Source organism: Siniperca chuatsi, linkage group LG22 (assembly GCF_020085105.1).
Source record: "Siniperca chuatsi isolate FFG_IHB_CAS linkage group LG22, ASM2008510v1, whole genome shotgun sequence".
NCBI lineage: Eukaryota > Metazoa > Chordata > Actinopteri > Centrarchiformes > Sinipercidae > Siniperca > Siniperca chuatsi.
The window spans coordinates 23,165,512-23,190,918 of NC_058063.1; the positions used below are offsets into that span (position 1 = coordinate 23,165,512).

Here is a 25,407-nt window from a genome sequence, read left to right on the forward strand (position 1 = left end):
TGGACACTCAACAAAACTAAAATTTTAGGTTAGATCACATCAAAAACTTTTCTAAAAGCTTTTGGAGGAAACTTCCTAATAGTGTCTGTATCTCCTCTGTTGACTCTTTACAGATTAAATTCTTACTAGTTGATCTTGGGACACAAGCAGCTCTGGCTTTTGCAGGTCAAGGGAATGATAAACAGGTATTTATGTATGTGTGTGTGTGTGTGAGTATATACAGTATATATATATATGTATATATATATATAAATATAATGACTCCTAGTGGTGGTATAAAGAAAGACGTTGGCAGCAATGAAATGCTGTTATGCCCCCTCATTCTCCCAAACTGACATGAACGAGTTGAAGGCAACACATACACACTGCACAGATTTTCATCAGGATTGTCTTATATCTCCACAAAGATGTATGAGTGAATCATTAGATGCTATAATCACATCAAAGCTCTACACAAAGTTTTGTGTTTTTATCTTAATATGTATGAATTCAGTTGTCTCTGCTCTGTGATACTAACATTGGTTGTGTTTGATTCTGTCTAGTTTGATTTTGTGGTCAACGGTGAAACAGTCAATACACTGAATACTATGACAGATAATCCATACTTAGACATCAGCGGATGCAGACACTCAGGTCGGTAAAACAAAATGTAATATTTTAACATTGATGTTTTCTTTTTTTCTTACAGTCTGTAAGCTACTAAGTGAACTTTTTAACCTGATGTAAACCTTCTGTCACCTCTCAGGTGTTCTGTATAAACCTGGTGCAGTGATGAGCTCTGACCCAGAAACCTGCTCCCGTCTTGTCTGTAGTGAGACTGCAGTCTCCACGTCCACTGGCTGTCGCCCCATGGAGCGTTGTGACGGCAACGGCATGTAAATATGTGTCCTTCATATTTAGAAGAAAGAGCTGTGATGATATAGGGACTTGATGAGGACTTTTTAAACTTTATGTGTTTAGGGAGATTTCACTGAGAGGAATGCTCTCTTTGCAGATTCTTCAGTAGAAAGCTTTTAATGTGAAGCAGCAGATGTTGGGTTCGCATCAGCAGTAACTTAACACCGCTCAAATGCAGCTCTGATAGGAGCAAAGAGATGAGTAAACAGTGAGTCTGATATCTGTTAGATAAAAGTAAGAACATTCATGTAGACGTGAACTCCAAACCACAGAGATTCAGTCACCGAGAGCTGGACGTGGACAGCCTGTTCGCTCTGTAAGAAGGAACATTTCAGGAGTTTTATTCTCTTGGCAAAACAAAAAATCCTCCAGCCAAAAAGGCCATCTAACTAAGTCACTTGGTGACCGTCAAACTACGGTGCAGAAAACAACAAACAAATAAGATATACAAACACCAACAGGGGGTGTGTGTGCGGTAGGCTGTGTGTTAGCAAACAGGTGAAGACAATGATTAGACAAAGAAGCTATTGGCTGGAAGTTCCCGCTACTGTGGGTGGGGAAGAAAGAGAGCGCTCAGGATAGCTCCCGAAATTTAGTGATCACTGCACTTTGCAATTAAAGCAGACTATAGTGAGCCCATGGAAATATGCTAATAGACCACCAGTCAATTTAAAAGCAGCTGGCACTTTATCTGTATCAGGACGAGGTTCTGACACAGCACAGGTTTCACTGGGTCACAAACTGTAACGTGGTTACTGAATTAAAATGGTAGCGCATTACACCAGTGACATACTGGAAAAGGTTCCATAACAACAGTAAGACATTTCCCTGTAATACTGTAACAAATGTTGATTTTAGTGCTGAGTCCTTCAAGTCACTGCTGTTGGTTGACATGTGAGCCAGGTGTGTGGAAACGTTACAATCAAATATTATGTAGAGAAATGCCTAAAATATGTCTTAAATATGAACAGAAGACTTCCCTCCTGTATATAGTTTGTTGGAGGGCCCCCTTGTGGCTGCAGCCCTCAACAGCAGCTCTTGATGATGCAGCTGTTGATGATGATGATGTTGTTTCTGTCTCTCTTCGCCTCCATCAGCTGCATTCTTGACTCCATCTGCACTGTGACCGGCCCCACTGTCATCGACTTTCTCGGCCAAGTTAACTCTGTCGACGATCGGTGTGCGTACTCTCTGATGTCGGGTTCTTCAGTCCCAGACTTAAACGTGCTAGCGAACTTCCAGGAACGCCGTCGTAAAGATGTGAGCTTTTTGGACAGTGTGACACTGCGACTGAACAAGACGGGTGTTCACATTCAGCTGGAACAAGGCGGGAGAGTTCGGGTAAGCTGCCTACATCCAGTCATGCGTCAGTGTGGAGTTTGAGAGGCAGTTATTTTAATACTGGCGAACTCAGACGTTGTTGCTATAAAAACAACCTGTTTGTGTGTGTTTGTGATGTTTGAATCAGTGTTTCCTCCACTTTGTGTTACGGAGGCCGGAGACACCAAGGTGGAGACACAGATGGATTTTATTTCACACAAGGAAAACAAGCAGTGAGTAGAATGATATAGAATGGGTACTGATACTTATTAGACTTAGCTAGCGGGATTGGAGATCTGATGCTGTAGACACACACACTGGAGACAGGAGGAACACAGGACAAGAGTCGGGAAAGCACTCTTTGCCTAGGTTTGAGTCAGTGACAGATGTTGTTGCTATAAAAACAGCCTGTTTGTGATGTTTGAATCAGTGTTTCCTCCACTCTGTCTCTCTGCTGTGATGTAGGTGGACAACAGCGTGCTGACCCTCAACAGCTCGGCTCAGCTAGTTAAGGGAGTGGAGCTCTCTAAGGATCAAACTGGAGTCACTGCCAGGTTGTTGATCTCAGGCTACAATACTACTGTCTTCTTTGATGGCAACACGGCCCAGATCCGCTTCACAGGTACAGGAACTAAAATCCTCCCACTCACCACTCGGGATAATGAGAGCAATTGTCACACCCAGCTCTCATTTGGGGTGTCAGGAATGTAAACTATGCTGTCCTTTAGTAAACTGCTGTGATCGTCCAGTTTGATACTGATCTGACTCACATTCTGTCCTGAACCTGTCCAGGACCTGCTGGAAAAGATCAATCTCTGCAGGGTTTGTGTGGCAGCTCCAGCAGTTCTTTGAGTGAAGTGAGGCTCCCTCAGTACAGCGCCAGCAAGTAAGATCACAACCCACTGAATACTGTTGATGAAAGGTTCAAATGTGCTATAAAGTTAGTTTTTTGAAATTGAGTCATGTAAAAAATCTTAACTTATCTGGAATGTCGATGTTTATCTTTTGGTTGACATTTCTACTACTTTAAATTTGTTTTGGGCGCCTGTTGAGAAAGAAGAAAGGTTCCCCGGCCTTTTGACTTGTGGACTGAACCGAAGATACAAAGCCTACATGTATCTTTGCTTGAGCCCATATTACCCAAAAAGTGTCTTTGTGTTTGTATGAACAAGTTAGAGCAGAGGAACAGTCCTGACCCTGTGTTGTGTGTCGCCCCCTAGCTGTACGATGCAGTACACTGACACTGCTGACAGTACGATCAACTGCAACACGACGACTGAACGGTGAGAAGATGAATCCATGCAACAGGAAACGTCTCTCTGTGTTATACTTTCATGTCTGTGGTAGTGACATGTTAGTTGATCACATTTTGTGTGAACAGAAATCTGTGTGACATGAAACTTGGACGGCTGTCCTGTGTTTAGGTTTACTCCCAATTCTAGAAAGTAAGACGACACTGACTGGACTTCATCCTTCTATCTCCCATTCTGTCACTTTCTATCTGTGGAACAGCTGTAATCTGCTGAAGGAGGCGCCCTTCACCACCTGTCACAGCCACACCGACCCAAAGCCCTACATAACTGCCTGCACTGAAACTTTGTGCAAATATCCTGCAGTGGACGGTCTCAACTGTCAGTTCCTGGAGGCCTACGCCAGAGCCTGCAGCCTGCGTAGCAACGACGAACTGGCGGACTGGAGGTCAAAGGCCAGATGCTGTAAGACTTCTCTCTTTTCTTTTTGATGATAAAACATGTTGCCCAAGCACAAACATTAACAGAATTAACCTTTAAATAAATGTAACAAACTCATTCTCTTTGAATTAATATTTAAATAATAATAAGTCTGTGTATTGCAGTATATGAAAATAAAGGAGAAAGAAAACAAATGTCTGACATGAAAAGTTAGTGTTAGAGTTAAAGTTGTGGAGACTGTATTTCAATGTCCTTGCAGTCCTCGTGTGTTTGTGACAGAGTTAGTATAAAAAATGGTCAATGTCTATATGGAACAGTGGAGATCAACAGCAACAATTTTATTAAAGCACACCGCTTGTTATTAATATTCTCCACATGTCTCTCTGCCTCTGTCCCTCAGCCCCCCCTCAGGCCTTCTGTCAGGACAGGATCTGCAGTGCTCACGAGTTCTGTGCTGAGAAGACGGTCGGTGGTGAACACGGCTGCTTGTGTCGGGCCATTTTTGACTCCCCGTACAGACTGACAGGCACTTTCGGTACGACAGTTGTGACACGAGGTCACGTGATTGACTTTCAGCACTCAGTTTGACTGAATGTTTGTCATCAGGAGCACAGACTAGACTTCATTAAATCAGCTCTTCTTTTACCTTCTTACCCTTTTCAGTCTGATGTTATCAAACCATAAAAACTGGTTCGATAACCTTTGTTTCTGCCTCCAGAGCAGCTCTGAATGAAAGAAAAGAACGAAATGTCACCAAAGCTGGACTGAATGGTTTGACTGATGTCCCACATGTTGTGAACGTCTGTAGAGTCTCTCCTCTGTAATATGGTCAGTGTTACATGTATTGATTTCCCTCGTCTGGATGTTTAGGTGAGCCGACGGTCTGCGCAAAGAACTCTGGTTCAATTACTCTGGTCGGTTGTCTCCTGGAGGAAAAAGGCATCGACTTCTCGTCCTTACACCTCAATGACCAGACCTGCACAGGTCAGATGAACGAGCTGACCCACATGTTGACCTTCAACTTCGACAGCAGCAACACCTGTGGGACGGTGGCCACGGTGGGTTCTCTCCTCTCAACAAGCAGCCAAATCTCTTCCAGCACTCTGCGGAGCTTCTCCTGCTCTTCTCTAGTCCAGGATCTTCCTGTGGCTTAGGCTTCAGCTCTGACCTCCTTATTTTCTAGTAATGTTGGTCATCTGTGAAGCTTATTCTAGCCAGTCAACACCTATAAAAGAATGTCACATTTTAAGTTGTAATGTAAACAGTCTTGATAAACTCGTGAGGAACTTGTGCCGTAACAACACCTGAATCCCTGTGACCCTGCAGGCCGAAAACAACCAACTAATCTACAAGAACACCATCACGACCCAGAACAGCTCCTCTGACAAAATCATCCGCCACAACCAGTTATCCATCGACTTCTCCTGCTTCTACACTCAGCCAGACATCAAGACTGTGGCCTTCAAAATCAGAGACAGGTGAGTGGTGGCTGGTAACTTTAGTTTGAATTACTTTGTGTTGTGAAACCCGTTGTTAGGAGGTTCGTGAGTATAAGACAGTGTGTGTGTGTGTGTGTGTGTGTGTGTGTGTGCGCTCTGCAGCTCTGTGATCCAGCAGATCGTATCTGGAGCTTGGAATTACACTTTGAGCATGAAGGCCTACACCGACGCCGGCCTCACACAAGCTGTGGAGTTGAGCACCGAAGTCCAGCTGGATCAGAAGATCTGGGTGGAGCTGGAGACTGACGGGCTGGATGCCGGCTTGGTCGCCGTGGTGACCGACTCCTGCTGGGCGACCAATCAGGCATCGCCCAATGGGAGTCTGAGATACAACCTGATCACGAACGGGTGAGAGGCACACAGAGGTGGTAGACGCTCGCTGCTGTTCCAAATGAAATTCGTTTTGCTTCCTGGAAACAAAGCGTGCTCTGATGTGATGTGTGTTCTCCTGTTTGTGAGCAGCTGTGCGAACCCCGCTGACCAGACGGTGAAGGTGGTAGGGAAACGGACTGGGAACGTCCAACTACTTCTCCTTCAACATGTTCTCGTTCCCAGGAGCTCTGGTGACATCTACCTGCACTGCAAACTCAACCTGTGCGGCAGACAGAACAAGAGCTGCGCCCCGGTACGCCTCGCACCCAAACACACCACACACACAGTAAAGAAACCAGCTGCCTGACACTGTAAAACAGCCCAACACACATCCCACATTATGTGATCACAAAGTCCCAGGGTCGAATCCAGCTGAGGACATTTGTTCCACGTCATCCCCCTTCTCTCTTTCCTCATTTCCTGTCCCCTCTCTATTATCCTTGTTAGAGTTAATGCAGAAAATGCCCCAAAAATCCTTAAAAATGCAGTGAGAACGACAGTTTACAGACGTGTCAGACTGCTGCTGAGCTTCCATCACCTCCACCAAAGACCTTCTGTTTACTGTCTGTCTGTTCACTCTTCTAGTCGTGACCTGTTTGACATATACTGCATCACTCTTGAACACTCTGCTGTAACATTTGATGGCTTTTCACCTTCAGGTGGCGCTGCTGCAACATAATACATTTAGTCCTTGTACAAAGTCCAAATATTTAAAGACAAAATGATTTATTCTCTCACAGCTGCTTCAGCCAATCAGAATGTCTGTCTGTCACTGTGTGTATTTGGACTTATATTACAATACATTTCTAAATAGTTTCTTAGTGAAATAAGAAATTTGTTTTGAATTTGAAATTGTTCCAGTTCTTATTAAACATGTAAATGGTAAAATTGAAAGATAGTGATAATATTTGCTATCAGCAGCATCAGTCCAGGATGAATGGATCAGTGTTGGTCTTCATCTCTCTCTGTCTTTAACTTCCAGAGTTGTAACAGAGCTGATCGCAGACGCAGATCTGCCAGGGTGAAATATGAAAATGAAGCCACAGCCTTCATCACCATGGCGTGGACTAATTAGGTAAGACACCGCTCTACCATCCACTGTGTTCGTCTTCATTTCCTGAAATCGACACCAGGCTGCTACAGAATAACGCTTTGACACACATCAGACGGTCGGTTATACCTCTGTATTCTGCCTGTTTATGAGGCCGACATCGGATTACTGAAGCTCGTTCCTGTGCGTCAACATGACCTCCTTTCCAACTTTCTTTGCAGTTTTTTCAGCGGCTTATGTTTTATTCTTGAAATGCATTACGAAGCAAACGCTGCTGTGTCACATTTTAAGATGTGATGTGAGCATTTACAACATGAGAGAGTAGAATCAACACTGAAATGGCAACAGATCAATGCGATCGTATAAACAGCTTCACCAAACAATTTTTTCATTGTTTATTTCTATTTTCTATTTCCATAATACTAATTTGGTGCCTTGTGCTCACGTCGTGCCGCTCGGCACCATCCAGACAACAATATGATTTCCTGGAGAGGCCTTTTCTTCATTTGTTGAGCTGTGGTTGGCATGCCTCACTGTGATTGGCTCAGCTGTTTCAGTGCGATGAGACCAGTGATGTGACTGGTTGAGAGCACATTTATTAATCACACCCTCCGATCTATATTCCACCTTCATCCAGCTCTTTTGCACGTAGCTGCACATATATGAACCAAAACCACAGGTGGAGACACCTACACAGTCAGACAGGACCGCCGTCATCATCATCAGTTGTTACCACTGCTGTATGAGAGCACAATGATGAGCACAAAGAGCTCAGTGGGGCTTCAGTCAGAGACAGAACTAGATGATACGTCTCTTTCTACGTCCCCCAAACCAACAGTCAGACAACAAACACACAGTTCAACAGCTTCCTCGTTATCCAGCTTCTGTGGTGGGTCAGCAGCAGGCAGGTAGGTGGCGCTCTCTAGTGGTGGGAAACATCCTGAACATGTAAATGTTTTACTCAGTGATGCTCATGCTTTCAGATCACGAAGGATCAAGGAAAGCAAGAAGGAAAGAAACATGATGAGTGGGGACAGGAGGGGTTTTCTGCTCAGGTTTCAGACTCATCACAAATAACAGAAGGAAGAGAGTTCAAGAGTCAAACCTGGTGGTTTCAGTTAGGATGCATGTTTGGAGAAAAGACATCAATCACAGTTTGGTCTGGTTGTCTTCTCAGGTTGTTTCCACGGTGACTCGGACCGACTGACAGGCTGTCGACCTTCACAATGATTCCTGACTTTTGCTTCGTCCTGATCCAGAGCCTGGGTGTGTGAATCCTTTGGTTTTAGAACGACGTCTCCTTAAAGGGTTAGCTCAGTTCTCGCTGCTGTGAAGCCGTGCTGCACCACCTTCATACAGTCCCTCCACCATCACACACAGGCCTGTTTCCATTATTCAGCCCCAAAATGACAATTTACAGCAGATTTTCTGCAACTAGAAAACATTATGATTTAACCTTTTTTTTGCTGATATATGAAACTATAAAAACACTATCAAGAACTATGTGGTGACGGGAAGTGTGTGTGGGGAAACTTGGGATTAATTATAAACATGTTATTTGTTCTATAGTATATCTACACTCCAACAAATAACAATAATCAGATATTATTAGGGATTACTAATGATTATTAATGATTAAGTGTCGTCTGCATATTAGAGTCGGTGAGAGGAATAAGATGAGTATTTTGGAGCAGCCATGTGGACACCACAGTATAACTTTAAGGCCCTTTATATTTACTTTTTCATTCTTTTTGGAGACAGCAGTTTTTGTCAGCTTGTGTCTGTAGCATGATATCAGTTCATCACATCAGTTTGATCCATGGTTGATAAGAGAAGCTTTGCCACAATAAGGTGCAGATGTCCACTCTGAATTCAGTGCAAACACAGCATCAACACGTTGATTATTTACAGATTCCAGATTGGATCCTGCTGTCACTCTCAAAGTGACTGACGGGTTTTATAAGCTGCAACTCAGGACAACAACTAAAACTAAACTAAAACTACATCTGAATTGTTTTTAATAATATGGAACCTTTGGAAGGAAACATTGATTAAAAAATAAACACATAAACACAAAATATCTTATTTTATAATTCAACATGATGTGATTACACCTCAAATTTAACTGGCCAACAAAAATACATAAAATAAATTAAAACCCTTACAGAAGAACTCTTTGAAATAAATGTCAATTGAGCCAAAACTGTTGCCGTCATGACACTGAGATATGACTTGTGCTGTTTCATCTTTATTATGTTACTATTGTTAGCAACCAAAAAATAAAAATAAAAAGGTTTGTGGGAAAATCAAAACTATGAGTTTGTTTCATTTGATGTCTTTATTTTTTTCTGAAAATTTAGGCCACTTCTTGAGGACATTACAGCTTCTTATATTTACTTGTCACAACTTATTGTGAATCTACTGTTGTTTAAGTTAATGTTACCAACATACATTTTATTTTATTTTTAAATAATTCAAACATTTATTTCAAGGTGCACTGTTGCACATATAAAATTCTGTGCTGATAGGTCATTGCTAACAGTCATTTAAAGTTGTTTTTTTACTGTAGCGCCACCTACAGGTGAAAGGCCATGAAAAGCATTGGGTGCGTGAATATACCACCCACATTTGGTTGTAATTGGATGATGCATTGAAGACATGGCAGTGCTTCATAACTGGCCACATGGTGGAGCATGTTTAGCACATGTTCAGTGGCAAAGTAGAGTTATTAGCCAAAAACTCAAAGTGGTTTTTAACTGGCCACATGTTGGCGCTATTGTTACCATACTTCAGTATGTCGAGCACATGCTCAGGGGAAACAGGGGATTTCTGTAGCATGTGTAGTATTTGAGATATTGATACTTTTAGGTGCACTCCAATAGAATTTTAAAAAATCATTAAAACTAATATCTCAAAATACTGCACATTATTCTATCCATCCATTAGCTATACCTGCCTCTCCTTAGGAGGGTTGCGGGGGTGCTGAACATTGGGCGAGAGGTACACCTGGACAGGTTGCCAGTCAATCACAGGGCTGACACATAGCCACATGTGTTTTTTAACATGACTTAAAGCTGTCATGTCTGTGCATTAAACATGAAGCTGCAGCCCGTAGGCGGTTAGCCTAGCTTAGCATAAAGACTGGAAGCAGTGGGTAACAGCTAGCCTGTCCGAAGTTAAAAAATACAGCTATCAACATCTCTAAAGCTCACTATTTAACAAAATGTAAACATGGAAGATGCAACATGTTCATCAGTGGGCATTTGAGGTGTTGGTAGATAGCTGTTTCCTCCTGCTTCCAGAATTATCAGCTGAATCTGCAGCTCCGCTCGGCTTTACGGAGCGTTATAGTGACTATCAGCTCGTTGTTTATCTGTCCGGCTGTAACTTTACTGTTCTGGTTCCCTCTCACCGCTCTCGTACCATCGTTTTCAGAGAAAATGCTGTAAAAGCCACTGTACACTACCTGCTCATCAGCAAACAGCAGACAGACACAGTCAGAGAGCAGCTGGTGAACATAGCGGAGCATCTAGCTGCTAAAGAGCCAGATGTTTCCCTCAGGAGCTGCTGGAGACCAAACACAGAGCTGACAGAGAGAAGACTGGACTGACATCCATCAGGTGACACAAACACGACTCAATGTTGCTCCGTCACGGCTGGATGTGTAAATAAGCAACTGTTTGCTAACATATTAATATGTTAGCATATTAATGGATAATTAGCCATTACAACTTTAAAGGTGATAATACTGTAGGTCAATAATGTTTTTACAGCTTGTTCTGCCCCCAAGTGGCCACAAAAAAGGAATTAATGCAGCTTTAACTCTCTTAAGTGTCATACAGTTACTAATAGAAAACAAAGTATGTCATCTATGCCACATGGAGAACATTTTACTCATCTAAAAAATTAAAACTTCTGTAACAGAACTTTGTTTCTTCTTCTTTCCTCTCCCATTAATCATCTCATGACCCCTCAGATTGATCTAGTGACCCTTTGGAGGGGCCCGAACCCTAGGTTGAAAACCACTGGACTAAACTAGCTAACCGTACATAAACTAGTTAAAACTAGCTAACTGTATATAAAGCAGTTAAACTAGCTAACTGTACATAAACTAGTTAAAACTAGCTAACTGTATATAAAGCAGTTAAAACTAGCTAACCATACATAAAGCAGTTAAAACTTGCTAACTGTACATAAACTAGTTAAAACTTGCTAACTGTACATAAACTAGTTAAAACTAGCAAACTGTACATAAACTAGTTAAAACTAGCGAACTATATATAAAGCAGTTAAAAAACTAAGCTAAACTAGTATACAAAAGCAGTTAAAACTAGCTAACTGTATAAAAAGCAGTTAAAACAAGCTAACTGTATATAAAGCAGTTAAAACTAGCTGCACCTCGAGCAGCTACACCAGTAAAATGCTGCTCTAACGTTGATGAATCAGTATAACAATCTAATAAGATAGAATCAGATATCAGACATTTTACAGCAGAACCAGTAGTTATACTGCTGATACTTTAACTACATGAAGCTGATAATACTTGTGTACGTTTACTTCAGTAGGATTTTGAACGCAGTTTTTTGTAGCGTGGAGGAATACTTCTTCCACAACTGTCTATGTGCAATGTATTGTTCAGTTTTTGTATGATCATTTTGTGGTGCTGTTGAACTGTATTGCATTATACAGTGAGGTGTTTGTTATTTTGTTTACCCTCATTGATGTGAATGGGGTGGACAAAATAATACAAACACTTGTCATTAGTTTTACTTGGTATACATAATAAACTGGCAGCTGAGTGTATAACAAGAATATGAGCAACGGCAGTGGAAGAACCCGAGGCAAAAAATGACTGACAGTGTCAGTGTGTGCTGGGGGCTTATTGTGGGGGGTCATTTTCAGCTATATTACAATGCTTGTGAATTTACTTTTATTTAAACCTGATCAAACCGCAGTCTGGACAGAACTACCTCCTCTCTTCTTCCTTTAACTGTCTTGTGTATTTCAGAATCAGCTTTATTGCCAAGCAGGTTTACACATACAAGGAACTGATGAGGCTGCCGATGGAAAGAAGCTGTTTATGTGGCGTCAGGTTTTAGTCCTGATGGACCACAGACACAGGGGAGTGTCTGAAACAGTTTGTGTCCAGGGTGGGAAGGGTCAGCCACAACCTTTCTGGAGGGGTACAGGTCCTGGAGGCATAAAAGTCCTGGAGGCGTACAGGTCCTGGAAATTATTAAAACATTTTGCTGAGTTTTTCCAAACAGTAGAAAAGGAACAGACACTTTCAGGCTTTCAGGACTTCTGTCCATCCACTGCTGACTGTTCTTCCCCCTGGTGGCTCCTCATGTGTGTTTTCAGACAGTGGCTCTGAGTGAAGGCTTTGTCGCAGACAGTGCACTGGTACGGTCTCTCCCCGTTGTGGGTCCTCATGTGGACCGTCAAGTGTTCTTTGCGAGCGCACGCTTTCCCACAAACCCCGCAGACAAACGGTTTGATGCCTGAATGGGTTTTCAGATGGGCTCTGAGAATATTCCTACAGTTAAAGGTTCGTCCACAGTCTGAGCATCCGTACGGTCTCTCCCCAGTGTGGATCATCATGTGTCTCCTCAGAGCTCCTTGAGATGACAATCCCTTACCGCATTCGCTGCACACGATCTTCTCCTCGCTGTGTGTTTTCAGGTGAGCCTTTAACTGACCTCCTGTGTGGAACGCTTTGCAGCAAACATCGCAGAGGTGCGTTTTGTCTCTATCTGTGTGTATTTTCTCATGTTGTTTTGCTTTTCCAGGAGTTAAAAACCGCTTCCCACAAACCTGACAGCTGTAACGTTTTTCCCCAGCGTGACCCAACTTGTGTCGGGATAAAGATCGAAAGTCACTGACAGATTTACCGCACTCATCGCAGCGGTAAGGCTTCTCACCTGTGTGAATCCTGCTGTGAATCCTCAGCTGCTGTTTAAAAACAAAAGACTGATTACAGACATCACATTTGTGTGGTTTCTCCTCCACATGTTCCCACCGGTGAAGCCTCAAAGTAGACTTCAGCGTATATGCTTTATGGCAGATATCACATTTGTATGGTCTCTCTCCAGTGTGTAGAGTAGCATGCCTATTTAAACCAACAACAGTGAGGAAACACTTTCCACAGATGTTACAGCTGTGTGTTTTCTGGTGACTTTGATGAAGATGACTCTTCAGTTCCTCTGCAGACTCCTTCTCTTCTCCACACACTCCACAAAGCCTTTCTGGATCGTCCACGTGACTCCAGGAATGTTTAATCAACACGTTCGTTGACCCGCACAGAGCTCGGCAGACCTTACAGGACAGAGGAGCGTCGCTGTTATCAGTCGATGCCTTCAGAGGCGACTGCATCATTTGGACGCCTGAATGTTCAACTCGTCGCTTCCTCGTCGTCTTTGATGAGTTCGGTTCAGCTTCGCTCTCCCTCAGCTCCTCGTCATTGTTGTCTGGTTTCCAGTCGTCATCTCTGTCATCTTCCTCCACCACCTCATCATCATCATCATCATCATCATCATCTCCATCTTCCCCTTCGCTCTCAGCTGCAGAGCGGGCAAAAGAAAGATCACTAAAGTCATCTGGTTCTGATATTCCACGTTGTTCTCCGTTTTCGTCTGTTTCCACTTGTTGTTGCTGGCTCGAGTTGCCGGAGAGACGATCTTCTTGGTTGCTCTCCACTTTTTCTACAGAACTGAAGGTAGAAAATAAGCAGTTTCATTATTTAAATTTATCTTCATCTTTGGCACGGTATCAAAATGTGCTTACTGAGGCCTTGAGGACACCTCAGGTCCTGCACTGGAGACTTTAACACTAACACACAATGTCTGCTGCTACTTTTTGTTTTCAGTGTTAACAATAACAAACACCTCTCTGTTTAATATAATACAGTTCAACAGCAGCACAAACTACATCTTACGAAATGATCAACACAAACTGAACATTATAACCTTCATGAAGGAGGATTTATTACAGGACTTAAATCTAGCTAGCTGTACCTAATAAACTGGACACTGAGTGTTTCCTCCAACGCACACTCCCAACATCCTGACTGGACATTTCACTTTCCTGTTGGACTCTTACCGCCTTTTTTGAGCACATTTGTCTGAGAGTCCTCTAACAGACAGACTCTGAGGTTTAGAGGAGCCCGCCTCCAGCGCTTCCTCCTCACAGACTGACCTCTGCAAGAAAATCAAGGAAAAAAATCTAGCAATCCTTCAATGTAGTTCTGTGTGTCAGTGTTATTCCCCAACATACCCAAATCTTTCTGTCTCACTCCCAAGGAAACATTATGTAGTAACATCATATCATGTTTGAACCTAGGATTTGATATCTGATGATCCGGATCCCTGAGATCCTCCTGATCTAGACTGGTGTTCTGTGCTGGTTCCTCAACAGACTCCTCCTTCTCATCTTCACCCTCCTCCTCCTCAGCGTGGCCTAAGATGTCCCGGCTCCTCGAGTCCTCCACATCTTAACAAAATAATAAAATAAAGAGTCAAAAATGTGATTTTGTTTAAATTCTGAAAGCTTAGTTTTAACTTATTTCCTCTCCCATTAATTATCTCACGACCCCTCAGATTTATCTGGTGACCCTTTGGAGGGGCCCGACCCCAAGGTTGGGAACCACTGGACTGAACTAGCTAACCGTATACATAAAGCAGTTCAAACTAGCTAACTGTGTATAAAGCAGTTCAAACTAGCTAACCGTGTATAAAGCAGTTCAAACTAGCTAACCGTACATAAAGTAGTTCAAACTAGCTAACCGTATACATAAAGCAGTTCAAACTAGCTAACTGTGTATAAAGTAGTTCAAACTAGCTAACTGTGTATAAATAATTAAAACTAGCTGACTGTATATAAAGCAGTTCAAACTAGCTGACTGTATATAAAGTAGTTCAAACTAGCTGACTGTATATAACGTAGTTCAAAGTAGCTAATCGTATATACGTAAATAATTAAAACTAGCTGACTGTATATAAAGCAGTTCAAACTAACTAACCGTACATAAAGCAGTTCAAACTAGCTACCTGTGTATAAAGCAGTTCAAACTAGCTAACCGTGTATAAAGTAGTTCAAACTAGCTAACCGTGTATAAAGCAGTTCAAACTAGCTAACCGTGTATAAAGCAGTTCAAACTAGCTAACCGTGTAAAAAGTAGTTCAAACTAGCTAACCGTACATAAAGTAGTTCAAACTAGCTAACCGTACATAAAGCAGTTCAAATTAGCTAACCGTGTACATAAAGCAGTTCAAACTAGCTAACTGTGTATAAAGTAGTTCAAACTAGCTGTGTATAAATAATTAAAACTAGCTAACTGTGTATAAATAATTAAAACTATATAAAGCAGTTCAAACTAACTGACTGTATATAAAGCAGTTCAAACTAACTGACTGTATATAAAGCAGTTCAAACTAACTGACTGTATATAAAGCAGTTCAAACTAGCTGACTGTATATAAAGCAGTTCAAACTAGCTGACTGTATATAAAGCAGTTCAAACTAGCTGACTGTCTATAACGTAGTTCAAAGTAGCTAATCGTATATACGTAAATAATTAAAACTAGCTGACTGTATATAAAGCAGTTCAAACTAGCTGACTGTATATAAAGCAGTTCAAACTAACTGACTGTATATAAAGCAGTTCAAACTAGCTGACTGTATATAAAGCAGTTCAAACTAACTGACTGTATATAAAGCAGTTCAAACTAACTGACTGTATATAAAGCAGTTCAAACTAGCTGACTGTATATAACGTAGTTCAAAGTAGCTAATCGTATATACGTAAATAATTAAAACTAGCTGACTGTATATAAAGTAGTTCAAACTAACTAACCGTACATAAAGCAGTTCAAACTAGCTACCTGTGTATAAAGCAGTTCAAACTAGCTAACCGTGTATAAAGCAGTTCAAACTAGCTAACCGTGTATAAAGCAGTTCAAACTAGCTAACCGTGTAAAAAGTAGTTCAAACTAGCTAACCGTGTAAAAAGTAGTTCAAACTAGCTACCTGTGTATAAAGTAGTTCAAACTAGCTAACCGTGTATAAAGCAGTTCAAACTAGCTAACCGTGTACATAAAGTAGTTCAAACTAGCTAACTGTGTATAAAGTAGTTCAAACTAGCTGTGTATAAATAATTAAAACTAGCTAACTGTATATAAAGCAGTTCAAACTAACTGACTGTATATAAAGCAGTTCAAACTAACTGACTGTATATAAAGCAGTTCAAACTAGCTGACTGTATATAAAGCAGTTCAAACTAGCTGACTGTATATAAAGTAGTTCAAACTAGCTGACTGTATATAACGTAGTTCAAAGTAGCTAATCGTATATACGTAAATAATTAAAACTAGCTGACTGTATATAAAGTAGTTCAAACTAACTGACTGTATATAAAGTAGTTCAAACTAACTAACCGTACATAAAGTAGTTCAAACTAGCTAACTGTGTATAAAGTAGTTCAAACTAGCTAACTGTGTATAAAGTAGTTCAAACTAGCTAACTGTGTATAAAGCAGTTCAAATTAGCTGACTGTATATAAATAATTAAAATTAGCTGACTGTATATAAAGCAGTTCAAACTAGCTGACTGTATATAAAGCAGTTCAAACTAACTGACTGTTTATAAAGCAGTTCAAACTAGCTGACCATATAAAGTAGTTAGCTGAAATTAGCTGACTGTATATAAAGCAGTTCAAACTAGCTAACTGTATATAAAGTAGTTCAAACTAGCTGACTGTATATAAAGTAGTTCAAACTAGCTGACTGTATATAACGTAGTTCAAACTAGCTGACTGTATATAAAGTAGTTCAAACTAGCTAACGTATGTAAATAATTAAAACTAGCTGACTGTATATAAAGCAGTTCAAACTAGCTGACTGTATATAAAGCAGTTCAAACTAGCTGACTGTATATAACGTAGTTCAAAGTAGCTAATCGTATATACGTAAATAATTAAAACTAGCTGACTGTATATAAAGTAGTTCAAACTAACTAACCGTACATAAAGCAGTTCAAACTAGCTACCTGTGTATAAAGCAGTTCAAACTAGCTAACTGTGTATAAAGTAGTTCAAACTAGCTAATCGTGTATAAAGTAGTTCAAACTAGCTAATCGTGTATAAAGCAGTTCAAACTAGCTAACCGTGTATAAAGCAGTTCAAACTAGCTACCTGTGTATAAAGCAGTTCAAACTAGCTAACTGTGTATAAAGTAGTTCAAACTAGCTAATCGTGTATAAAGTAGTTCAAACTAGCTAATCGTGTATAAAGCAGTTCAAACTAGCTAACCGTGTATAAAGCAGTTCAAACTAGCTAACCGTGTATAAAGCAGTTCAAACTAGCTAACCGTGTAAAAAGTAGTTCAAACTAGCTAACCGTACATAAAGTAGTTCAAACTAGCTAACCGTACATAAAGTAGTTCAAACTAGCTAACCGTACATAAAGCAGTTCAAACTAGTTAACCGTATACATAAAGCAGTTCAAACTAGCTAACTGTATACAAAGCAGTTCAAACTAACTGACTGTATATAAAGCAGTTCAAACTAACTGACTGTATATAAAGCAGTTCCAACTAGCTGACTGTATATAAAGCAGTTCAAACTAGCTGACTGTATATAAAGCAGTTCAAACTAGCTGACTGTATATAAAGCAGTTCAAACTAGCTGACTGTCTATAACGTAGTTCAAAGTAGCTAATCGTATATACGTAAATAATTAAAACTAGCTGACTGTATAGAAAGTAGTTCAAACTAACTGACTGTATATAAAGTAGTTCAAACTAACTAACCGTACATAAAGCAGTTAAAACTAGCTACCTGTATATAAAGCAGTTCAAACTAGCTGACTGTATATAAAGTAGTTCAAACTAGCTGACTGTATATAAAGCAGTTCAAACTAGCTAACCGTACATAAAGTAGTTCAAACTAGCTAACCGTACATAAAGCAGTTCAAACTAGTTAACCGTATACATAAAGCAGTTCAAACTAGCTAACTGTATACAAAGCAGTTCAAACTAACTGACTGTATATAAAGCAGTTCAAACTAACTGACTGTATATAAAGCAGTTCCAACTAGCTGACTGTATATAAAGCAGTTCAAACTAGCTGACTGTATATAAAGCAGTTCAAACTAGCTGACTGTATATAAAGCAGTTCAAACTAGCTGACTGTATATAAAGCAGTTCAAACTAGCTGACTGTATATAAAGCAGTTCAAACTAGCTGACTGTCTATAACGTAGTTCAAAGTAGCTAATCGTATATACGTAAATAATTAAAACTAGCTGACTGTATATAAAGTAGTTCAAACTAGCTGACTGTCTATAACGTAGTTCAAAGTAGCTAATCGTATATACGTAAATAATTAAAACTAGCTGACTGTATATAAAGTAGTTCAAACTAACTGACTGTATATAAAGTAGTTCAAACTAACTAACCGTACATAAAGCAGTTAAAACTAGCTACCTGTATATAAAGCAGTTCAAACTAGCTGACTGTATATAAAGTAGTTCAAACTAGCTGACTGTATATAAAGCAGTTCAAACTAGCTGACTGTATATAAAGCAGTTCAAACTAGCTGACTGTATATAACGTAGTTCAAAGTAGCTAATCGTATATACGTAAATAATTAAAACTAGCTGACTGTATATAAAGCAGTTCAAACTAGCTGACTGTCTATAACGTAGTTCAAAGTAGCTAATCGTATATACGTAAATAATTAAAACTAGCTGACTGTATATAAAGCAGTTCAAACTAGCTAACTGTGTATAAATAATTAAAACTAGCTGACTGTATATAACGTAGTTCAAACTAGCTGACTGTATATAAAGCAGTTCAAACTAGCTAACTGTGTATAAATAATTAAAACTAGCTGACTGTATATAAAGCAGTTCAAACTAGCTGACTGTATATAAAGCAGTTCAAACTAACTGACTGTATATAAAGCAGTTCAAACTAGCTGACTGTATATAAAGCAGTTCAAATTAGCTAACCGTGTACATAAAGCAGTTCAAACTAGCTAACCGTATATATAAAGCAGTTCAAACTAACTGACTGTATATAAAGCAGTTCAAACTAGCTGACCATATAAAGTAGTTCAAATTAGCTGACTGTATATAAAGTAGTTCAAACTAGCTAACGTATGTAAATAATTAAAACTAGCTGACTGTATATAAAGTAGTTCAAACTAGCTAACCGTATATACGTAAATAATTAAAACTAGCTAACACCACAGCACTGAAACAGCCCTTCTCAAAGTCACCAATGACCTTTTAATGAATGCAGACGCAGGCATGTGTTCAAATTCTTGTGCTGCTGGACTTAAGTGCTGTCTTTGACACAATTTATCATGGCGTTCTTTTAGATAGACTGAGGCACTGGGTGGGCATATCTGGCACTGCACTAGACTGGTTCTCATCTTATCTGTCCAATAGGAAATTCTGTGTCAGCATTAAAAACTTCATGTCATCCTTTTCCCATATCAAGTACGGTGTGCCTCAAGGTTCAATTCTGGGACCAATACTGTTCTCCTTATACATGCTTCCTTTGGGTGATGTAATCCGCAGACATGGTATTTCTTTTCATTGTTATGCGGATGACACGCAGTTGTACCTCCCTGTCGAGCCCACTGACCTTAGTACGCTGAGTTCTCTGCAGGACTGCCTGTCTGACATAAAAAATTTGATGTCGATAAATTTTCTTCAGCTCAACTCAAACAAAACTGAAATCCTTGTAATTGGGCCCCAACACATCACTAAACAAATACTGCCATCTACTGGTAACCTGTCACAACATAACAAGCCTGTTGCAAGAAATCTTGGTGTCCTGTTTGATAACAATTTATGTTTTGAGCAACATATCACTAAGCTTGTCCAATTATGTTTTTATCACTTCAGAAACATTGCAAAAATACGATCTATTTTAAAGTTTAGTGATGCAGAAACTGTTGTACATGCTTTTATTTTCTCACGCCTCGATTATTGTAACAGCCTGTTCACTTGTCTTAATCTAAACACTCTGACAGACTGCAGACTGTACAGGACTCAGCTGCTCGGCTGTAAACCAGGACCCAGAGGTGCGACCACATCACACCTGTTTCAGCCTCTTTACATCGGCTCCCTGTTTGTTTTAGAATTGATTTTAAGATCTTGTTTATTTCTTTTAAGGCTCTTCATGGCCTGGCTCCAGACTATATTTTAGACCTTGTAATCCCTTATGAACCTTCACGTAGTCTGAGATCTTCGGGCAGGGGTCTCCTGTCTGTTCCTGAGTCCAGGATGGAAACTAAGGGGGACAGAGCTTTGGCCATCAGGGCCCCGAGGCTCTGGATCAACCTGTCCGAAGACATCAGGCTGTCTGAGTCAGAGTCTTCGTTTAAGTCTCGTCTCAAAACACATTTTTATCTGAAAGCAGATCCTGATTTTACCTGAACTGGCTGTTTATTTTATTGCTTTTGTGTATTTTATGTATTTTATTTCTTTATATTTCGTCATTCACTGTGGTATTTTATTTCTCTTGTTGTGAAGCACTTTGTTTTGATAAGTGCTCTATAAATAAAGTTTTATTATTATTATTAACTGTATATAAAGTAATTAAAACTAGCTCCACCTCAAGCAGCTACAACAGCCGAGGAAGGAACAACCTGAAGAAGACCAACTTCCACTGCTGAGGTCACGTGATTTCCTGTCAACTGCAGAATTGCTCTTGCGGAGGTCTGCCATTTTATGTCTGCAGCTAGGTATTCTCGTAAAGCGTAGGCGACTGAGTTTCACTATACAGTCCTATTTACTTTTGTATGTTCAGCTAACCTAGCTTTCATTACAAACACACATTCGTTTGCCTCATAAATAACAGCAATTCATCGATCACCTTGATCTTGCAGAAATTGTGAATGTGTCATTCCCCCGTTGTCGCCACACTCGTGTGCGCGCTTGGTATAAGCGCATTAAAGCAGTTGCTGATAAAAGGCACTTTGTTTGGGCGTAAAACAAAAGCCTTTGCCAATAACACAAAGGCCCTTCTTGAGTTAGATATGCAGGAAAAACCCTCATAATTATGCATTAATGTGTTCATCACTTTAATGTTGCAGTTGATAAATGTGGAGCTAATTTTAAATACTTTTTATACTGCTGAGTAGCTTAATCTACAATACCACATTATCAAGTAGCAGAAAATGGAAACTATTTTTAAAGTGGATTTAAAGACGTACTCTGCTCATATTTGTGCCGCACTTCCTCTTCAGGGAGTTCAGCTGCTCCTCCAGCCGCCGGCTCAGAGACAGGAAACTGGTCATCTGGATCACAGACAGACAGTATTGTTTTTTATTCAATTAAAACCTAATAATCACATCAGAATTCTGTTTTTCTTAGGAACAACTAAAGACTTATTTTGCTGAAACACTATTGAATTAATTCATTAATTCAGTAATCAATTAATTACTTGGGTAAATGTACTTAGTTTGCTACTTTCCACCACTGGTCCCATTAGGGTGATATTTACCGCTGAGTGGCAACGCTTTAGATTACAACCTGCAGCGTACAGCGTAATTACTCCGGAGTTACGGTGTCGTCTTTTGTACTAACAGTGCACCAGTACGTACCAATACATATGTAGGCACTGGGGAACAAGAAGTGAAGTTATGGAATAAGGAGCAAGCAATTCAGGATCTTACAAAGAACTTATAATGCAGTTATTATTTAACTCCTGGGTACCTTTTCTATTATTACAGGGTGCAGTGTTACCATAAAACTGAGCAGAAGTCTGGACGTTTCAGGGACGATGGAGTGATGACTTCTGCATTTAATCATGTGGTTTTATTTAAAAATGACTTTATTACCAACAAACAGGCAAAAAAAATCCACTAATTATCACCAGAGAAATGTTTGATCTGCTCAGTCACCATTGTCCTTTGGTGCTGATCCAGGAACTAGCCTGGTGGTTATTGTGGCCATGTGGTCTGGGTTAGGTACATGTTCAAAATCTCCATCTGACTTGAGGATAAAGGAGAGCTCAGCTTCAAGACCCAGATTCAAGTCCCAGCCATCAAACCTGTGAGCTTTATTACTCTGTAACTGAATGTAACAAGGGCGGAACTAAAGTGCTATAAGCCGTGTTTCCACCGCAGGAACTTTCCTCAGGGACCAGGAACCTTTGGAGGAACTCAGTGTGTTTCCACCGCAGAGACCAGAGTCTAAATTAAGTACCGGGGACATTATTTTACCACACTGGAACTGTGGGGGTGGAGCTTTAAGCGTTGACCATTTCCGATTTGTTGAGGACTCGCAGCATTTAATTTCAGGCGCCATTTTTAAATATCTGCAGCCGCAATCCAACTTTTGTGCTTCAACACATCGACATGCAGCCGCAGATGAAAGGTTACAACAGATGGACCGACGACGAAGTCCAGGTCTTGCTGAGTATTTAGGCTGAGGACAAAATCCTGCGATGATTGTAAACAGCGACCAGAAACAATAAGGTGTACGCCAAAATCTCCAGAAAGTTAAGCGAGCTGAAAATTGTTCACACCGGGAGAAGATTAAAAATCTCAAACAAGATTACAAGAAAATCAAGGACCACAACAACCGGGCTCCGACCGGCGGACCAGCAAGTGGTTCGACCGCCTGGGTCACAGGACAGGTAGTTACAGGTAACAAGGGGGGAACTACCACCGCATATATACAGTATCTAACTTACTCTGTAACTACAGAGAACAATATGAGAACAGTTTGTTTCGATTTGACTTGCCTGAAAACATGGAAGAACAAACTAAATTAACTGAGGACTATATTAACCATATATATGTGCTGTGATTCATACCTTGTGCTTTAGCTTTCTATATTTGCATTTATTTCCTGGGATGAAAGGAGGCCGTGCAGCGCTGACAAAAGGTAAAGTTGCACCTTGAGGAGCTGCAGTGCTGATTGAACACAACTGCCAGGGAGAAAGAAGACTTTCAACATTTTAACCACTGATCTGTCCGCACGTGGTTTCACCAAAACACCAGCGAGAGACATCTAGGGTTCCCACCTGTGTTCCCAAGTAAACGCACAGATGTTCCCCGTAGTTCTTTTAAGTGCTGCAAAATGATAAAGGAACGATGTAGTTCGCCTGTCTGTTGGTAATAAAGTCATTTTTAAATAAAATCACATAAGATTAAATGCAGAAGTCATCACTCCATCCTCCCTGAAACGTCCAGACTTCTGCTCAGTTTTACAGTTTTGTGGTGTTTGTAAGCGCAGAAAGTCCAAGATCCAAGATGTCCAGAGGGCTGTTTCTCTCACGCGTCCAGTTTCCTGCTCGGTAGGTTTTATATATCCTGTAATAATAGAAAAGGTACCCAGTAGTTAAATGATAACTAAATACTGACACCAAAACTCCGGAGTAATTAACTAAATCTAAAGCGACACCAAATTTAATAGTGATAAAATCAGATTAGTGCAGATTCAAAGTGCTTAAAACTCGCTCAATCAGAAACTCTCTTCAATTAAAAAGCTCATGGTCCAGAATCAGAAATACTTTATTGATCCTGAGGGGAAACTCTTTTGTTACAGCAGCTCACTGTCACGTCAGTGCACACAGGAATAGAAGTATTAAGCAAATCAAATATAACACACTATAATACAGGCAAGATAATTTAAGTACAAGTGGGTATAAAGTATAAAAGCTAAAATAAGTGTAAAGTACAAAGTGATTTAGAGGTTGATGATAAGTATGTACAGTATAATACAATGTAATAATATAAGTAATAAGTAATAGTACAATATTGAGAACACCCCTGGTTTAGATTTGTATGATTTTAAATCACCAGATTTTTAAATGGAGTTTGGTACACAGCGTCAGTTACCCACCTATCCTGCAGAGTGCGACCCGAGGCTGCAGGAGAAGCTCCAGCTGCCTCCTCTGCCGGTGGATCTCCTGCCTCAAGCCCGAAGCCTCCTCCTCGTAACCGGCTACGGTTCTCTCTACAACCGCGAAGATTTCCTGCGCGGCTGTTGTCAGTTTCTCGGTGATGATTCCTCTCAGGATCTCCGCTTTAGACAGTTTATAGTCCACAGAGTCCACCGAGGAAACAGACATCACGTTAAGCGTCGCCATATTCTTCGGAGAAAGTCTCAAGTTTGAAAACTTGATGCATTTCCTTGATGGCACCGCTTGTGATGCGCACGCACACTAATTTTGTCCGACTGAAAAGCGACCAAACCAAAGGTTCCGCTCCTTCTTAAAAGGGACAGTTCACTCTAAAATCACAAACACCTATTTCTCCTCTCACCTGTAGAGCTGTTTATCCATCTGGATTGTTTTGGTGTGAGTTGCAGAGTTTTGGAGATATCGGCCGCAGAGATGTCTGCCCTTTTTTGAAAATAACAGGACTATATGGCAGAGATTTGTTGTGAGCAGTTTCATGTAGGAACTATTTTCTTTCTACTGATAGTTCCTACATGAAACTGCTCACAACAAATCTGTTGTCGTAAATAAAACAAATAACAGCATGTAGGGAGAAAAGACAACCTGGAGTTTGGATCATTTTATTCTCTATTTTTCCTTTAAAGCTGCATTAATTGATTCTTTTACGACTTGTGAGCAGCAGAACAAGCTGAAAACACATTAACAACTTCTCAGCTGACCAGTTACACATCCAGCAGCCAGAGCAACAAGATCATCCCTCAAACACGACTCTGACGGGATGCTCACGTTGCTCTGTGTTAGCTGTTTGTTAACACGTTAGCTACTTCATATGCTGGTGAGACTGTGGTGGCTGTGCGAAACAATGGGCCTCATGCAAGAACCACTCGTATTCACACCAAATCAAGTGAAACAGCAGTCCTCCCATTCATTTGAATGTGGGTGATGCGTTTAGGCTGCGGCCCTGCAGTGAAAACTTTAAACACAATCAAATTTTGGAGAAACGCAACCCGACGTCGTGCTGCAATGGCCAAAAATATCACTGAAACCAGGCGGAGCTCATGGACCAGACTATGATACTCTGCCAGTTGCATCCTCGCTTCGTGAACCCGGCTTCTATGCGGGAAAATACCAAGAGGCTTCCTTTGGTTGGTTTTCGTTAGTTTGAGAGAGAGCAGCGGTGGCCGAGTGAGCCAGAGAGTGAATAAGGAGAGGGAGCGGTGGTCGAGTGAGCCAGAGAGTGAATAAGGAGAGGGAGCGGTGGTCGAGCGAGCCAGAGACTGAATACGGAGAGGGAGCGGTGGTCGAGCGACCCAGAGAGTGAATAAGGAGAAGGAGCGGTGGTCGAGCGACCCAGAGACTGAATAAGGAGAAGGAGCGGTGGTCGAGCGACCCAGAGACTGAATAAGGAGAAGGAGCGGTGGTCGGCGACCCAGAGACTGAATAAGGAGAGGAGCGGTGGTCGAGCGAGCCAGAGGGTGAATAAGGAGAAGGAGCGGTGGTCGAGCGACCCAGAGACTGAATAAGGAGAAGGAGCGGTGGTCGAGCGACCCAGAGACTGAATAAGGAGAGGGAGCGGTGGTCGAGCGAGCCAGAGGGTGAATAAGGAGAAGGAGCGGTGGTCGAGCGACCCAGAGACTGAATAAGGAGAGGGAGCGGTGGTCGAG

The 25,407-nt window shown here is 40.9% G+C and overlaps 1 protein-coding gene and 1 pseudogene across 4 annotated transcripts; one reads left to right on the forward strand and one right to left on the reverse strand.

The window, feature by feature from the left end:
- Positions 1-62: 62 nt before the first annotated feature.
- LOC122870133 lies at positions 63-9,142 on the forward strand (annotated as a pseudogene).
- Positions 9,143-11,838: 2,696 nt separating this feature from the next.
- On the reverse strand, positions 11,839-25,131 carry LOC122870197 (zinc finger protein 239-like). 4 transcript variants are annotated; one of them, XM_044184172.1, is made up of 6 exons: positions 23,686-24,183; positions 22,655-23,153; positions 21,048-21,131; positions 14,165-14,318; positions 13,929-14,026; positions 11,839-13,658 (listed from the first exon to the last, which is right to left on the reverse strand). In XM_044184172.1, the coding sequence occupies exon 6, from the start codon at positions 13,203-13,205 to the stop codon at positions 12,126-12,128; it is 1,080 nt and encodes a 359-aa protein (XP_044040107.1). In that variant the 5' UTR covers positions 13,206-13,658; positions 13,929-14,026; positions 14,165-14,318; positions 21,048-21,131; positions 22,655-23,153; positions 23,686-24,183; the 3' UTR covers positions 11,839-12,125. The 4 variants fall into 4 exon arrangements, with proteins under 4 accessions (XP_044040107.1, XP_044040109.1, XP_044040105.1 ...); XM_044184174.1 differs by lacking the exon at positions 22,655-23,153 and having other exon boundaries at positions 23,686-25,131; XM_044184170.1 differs by lacking the exon at positions 22,655-23,153.
- Between the last annotated feature and the right edge of the window lie 276 nt (positions 25,132-25,407).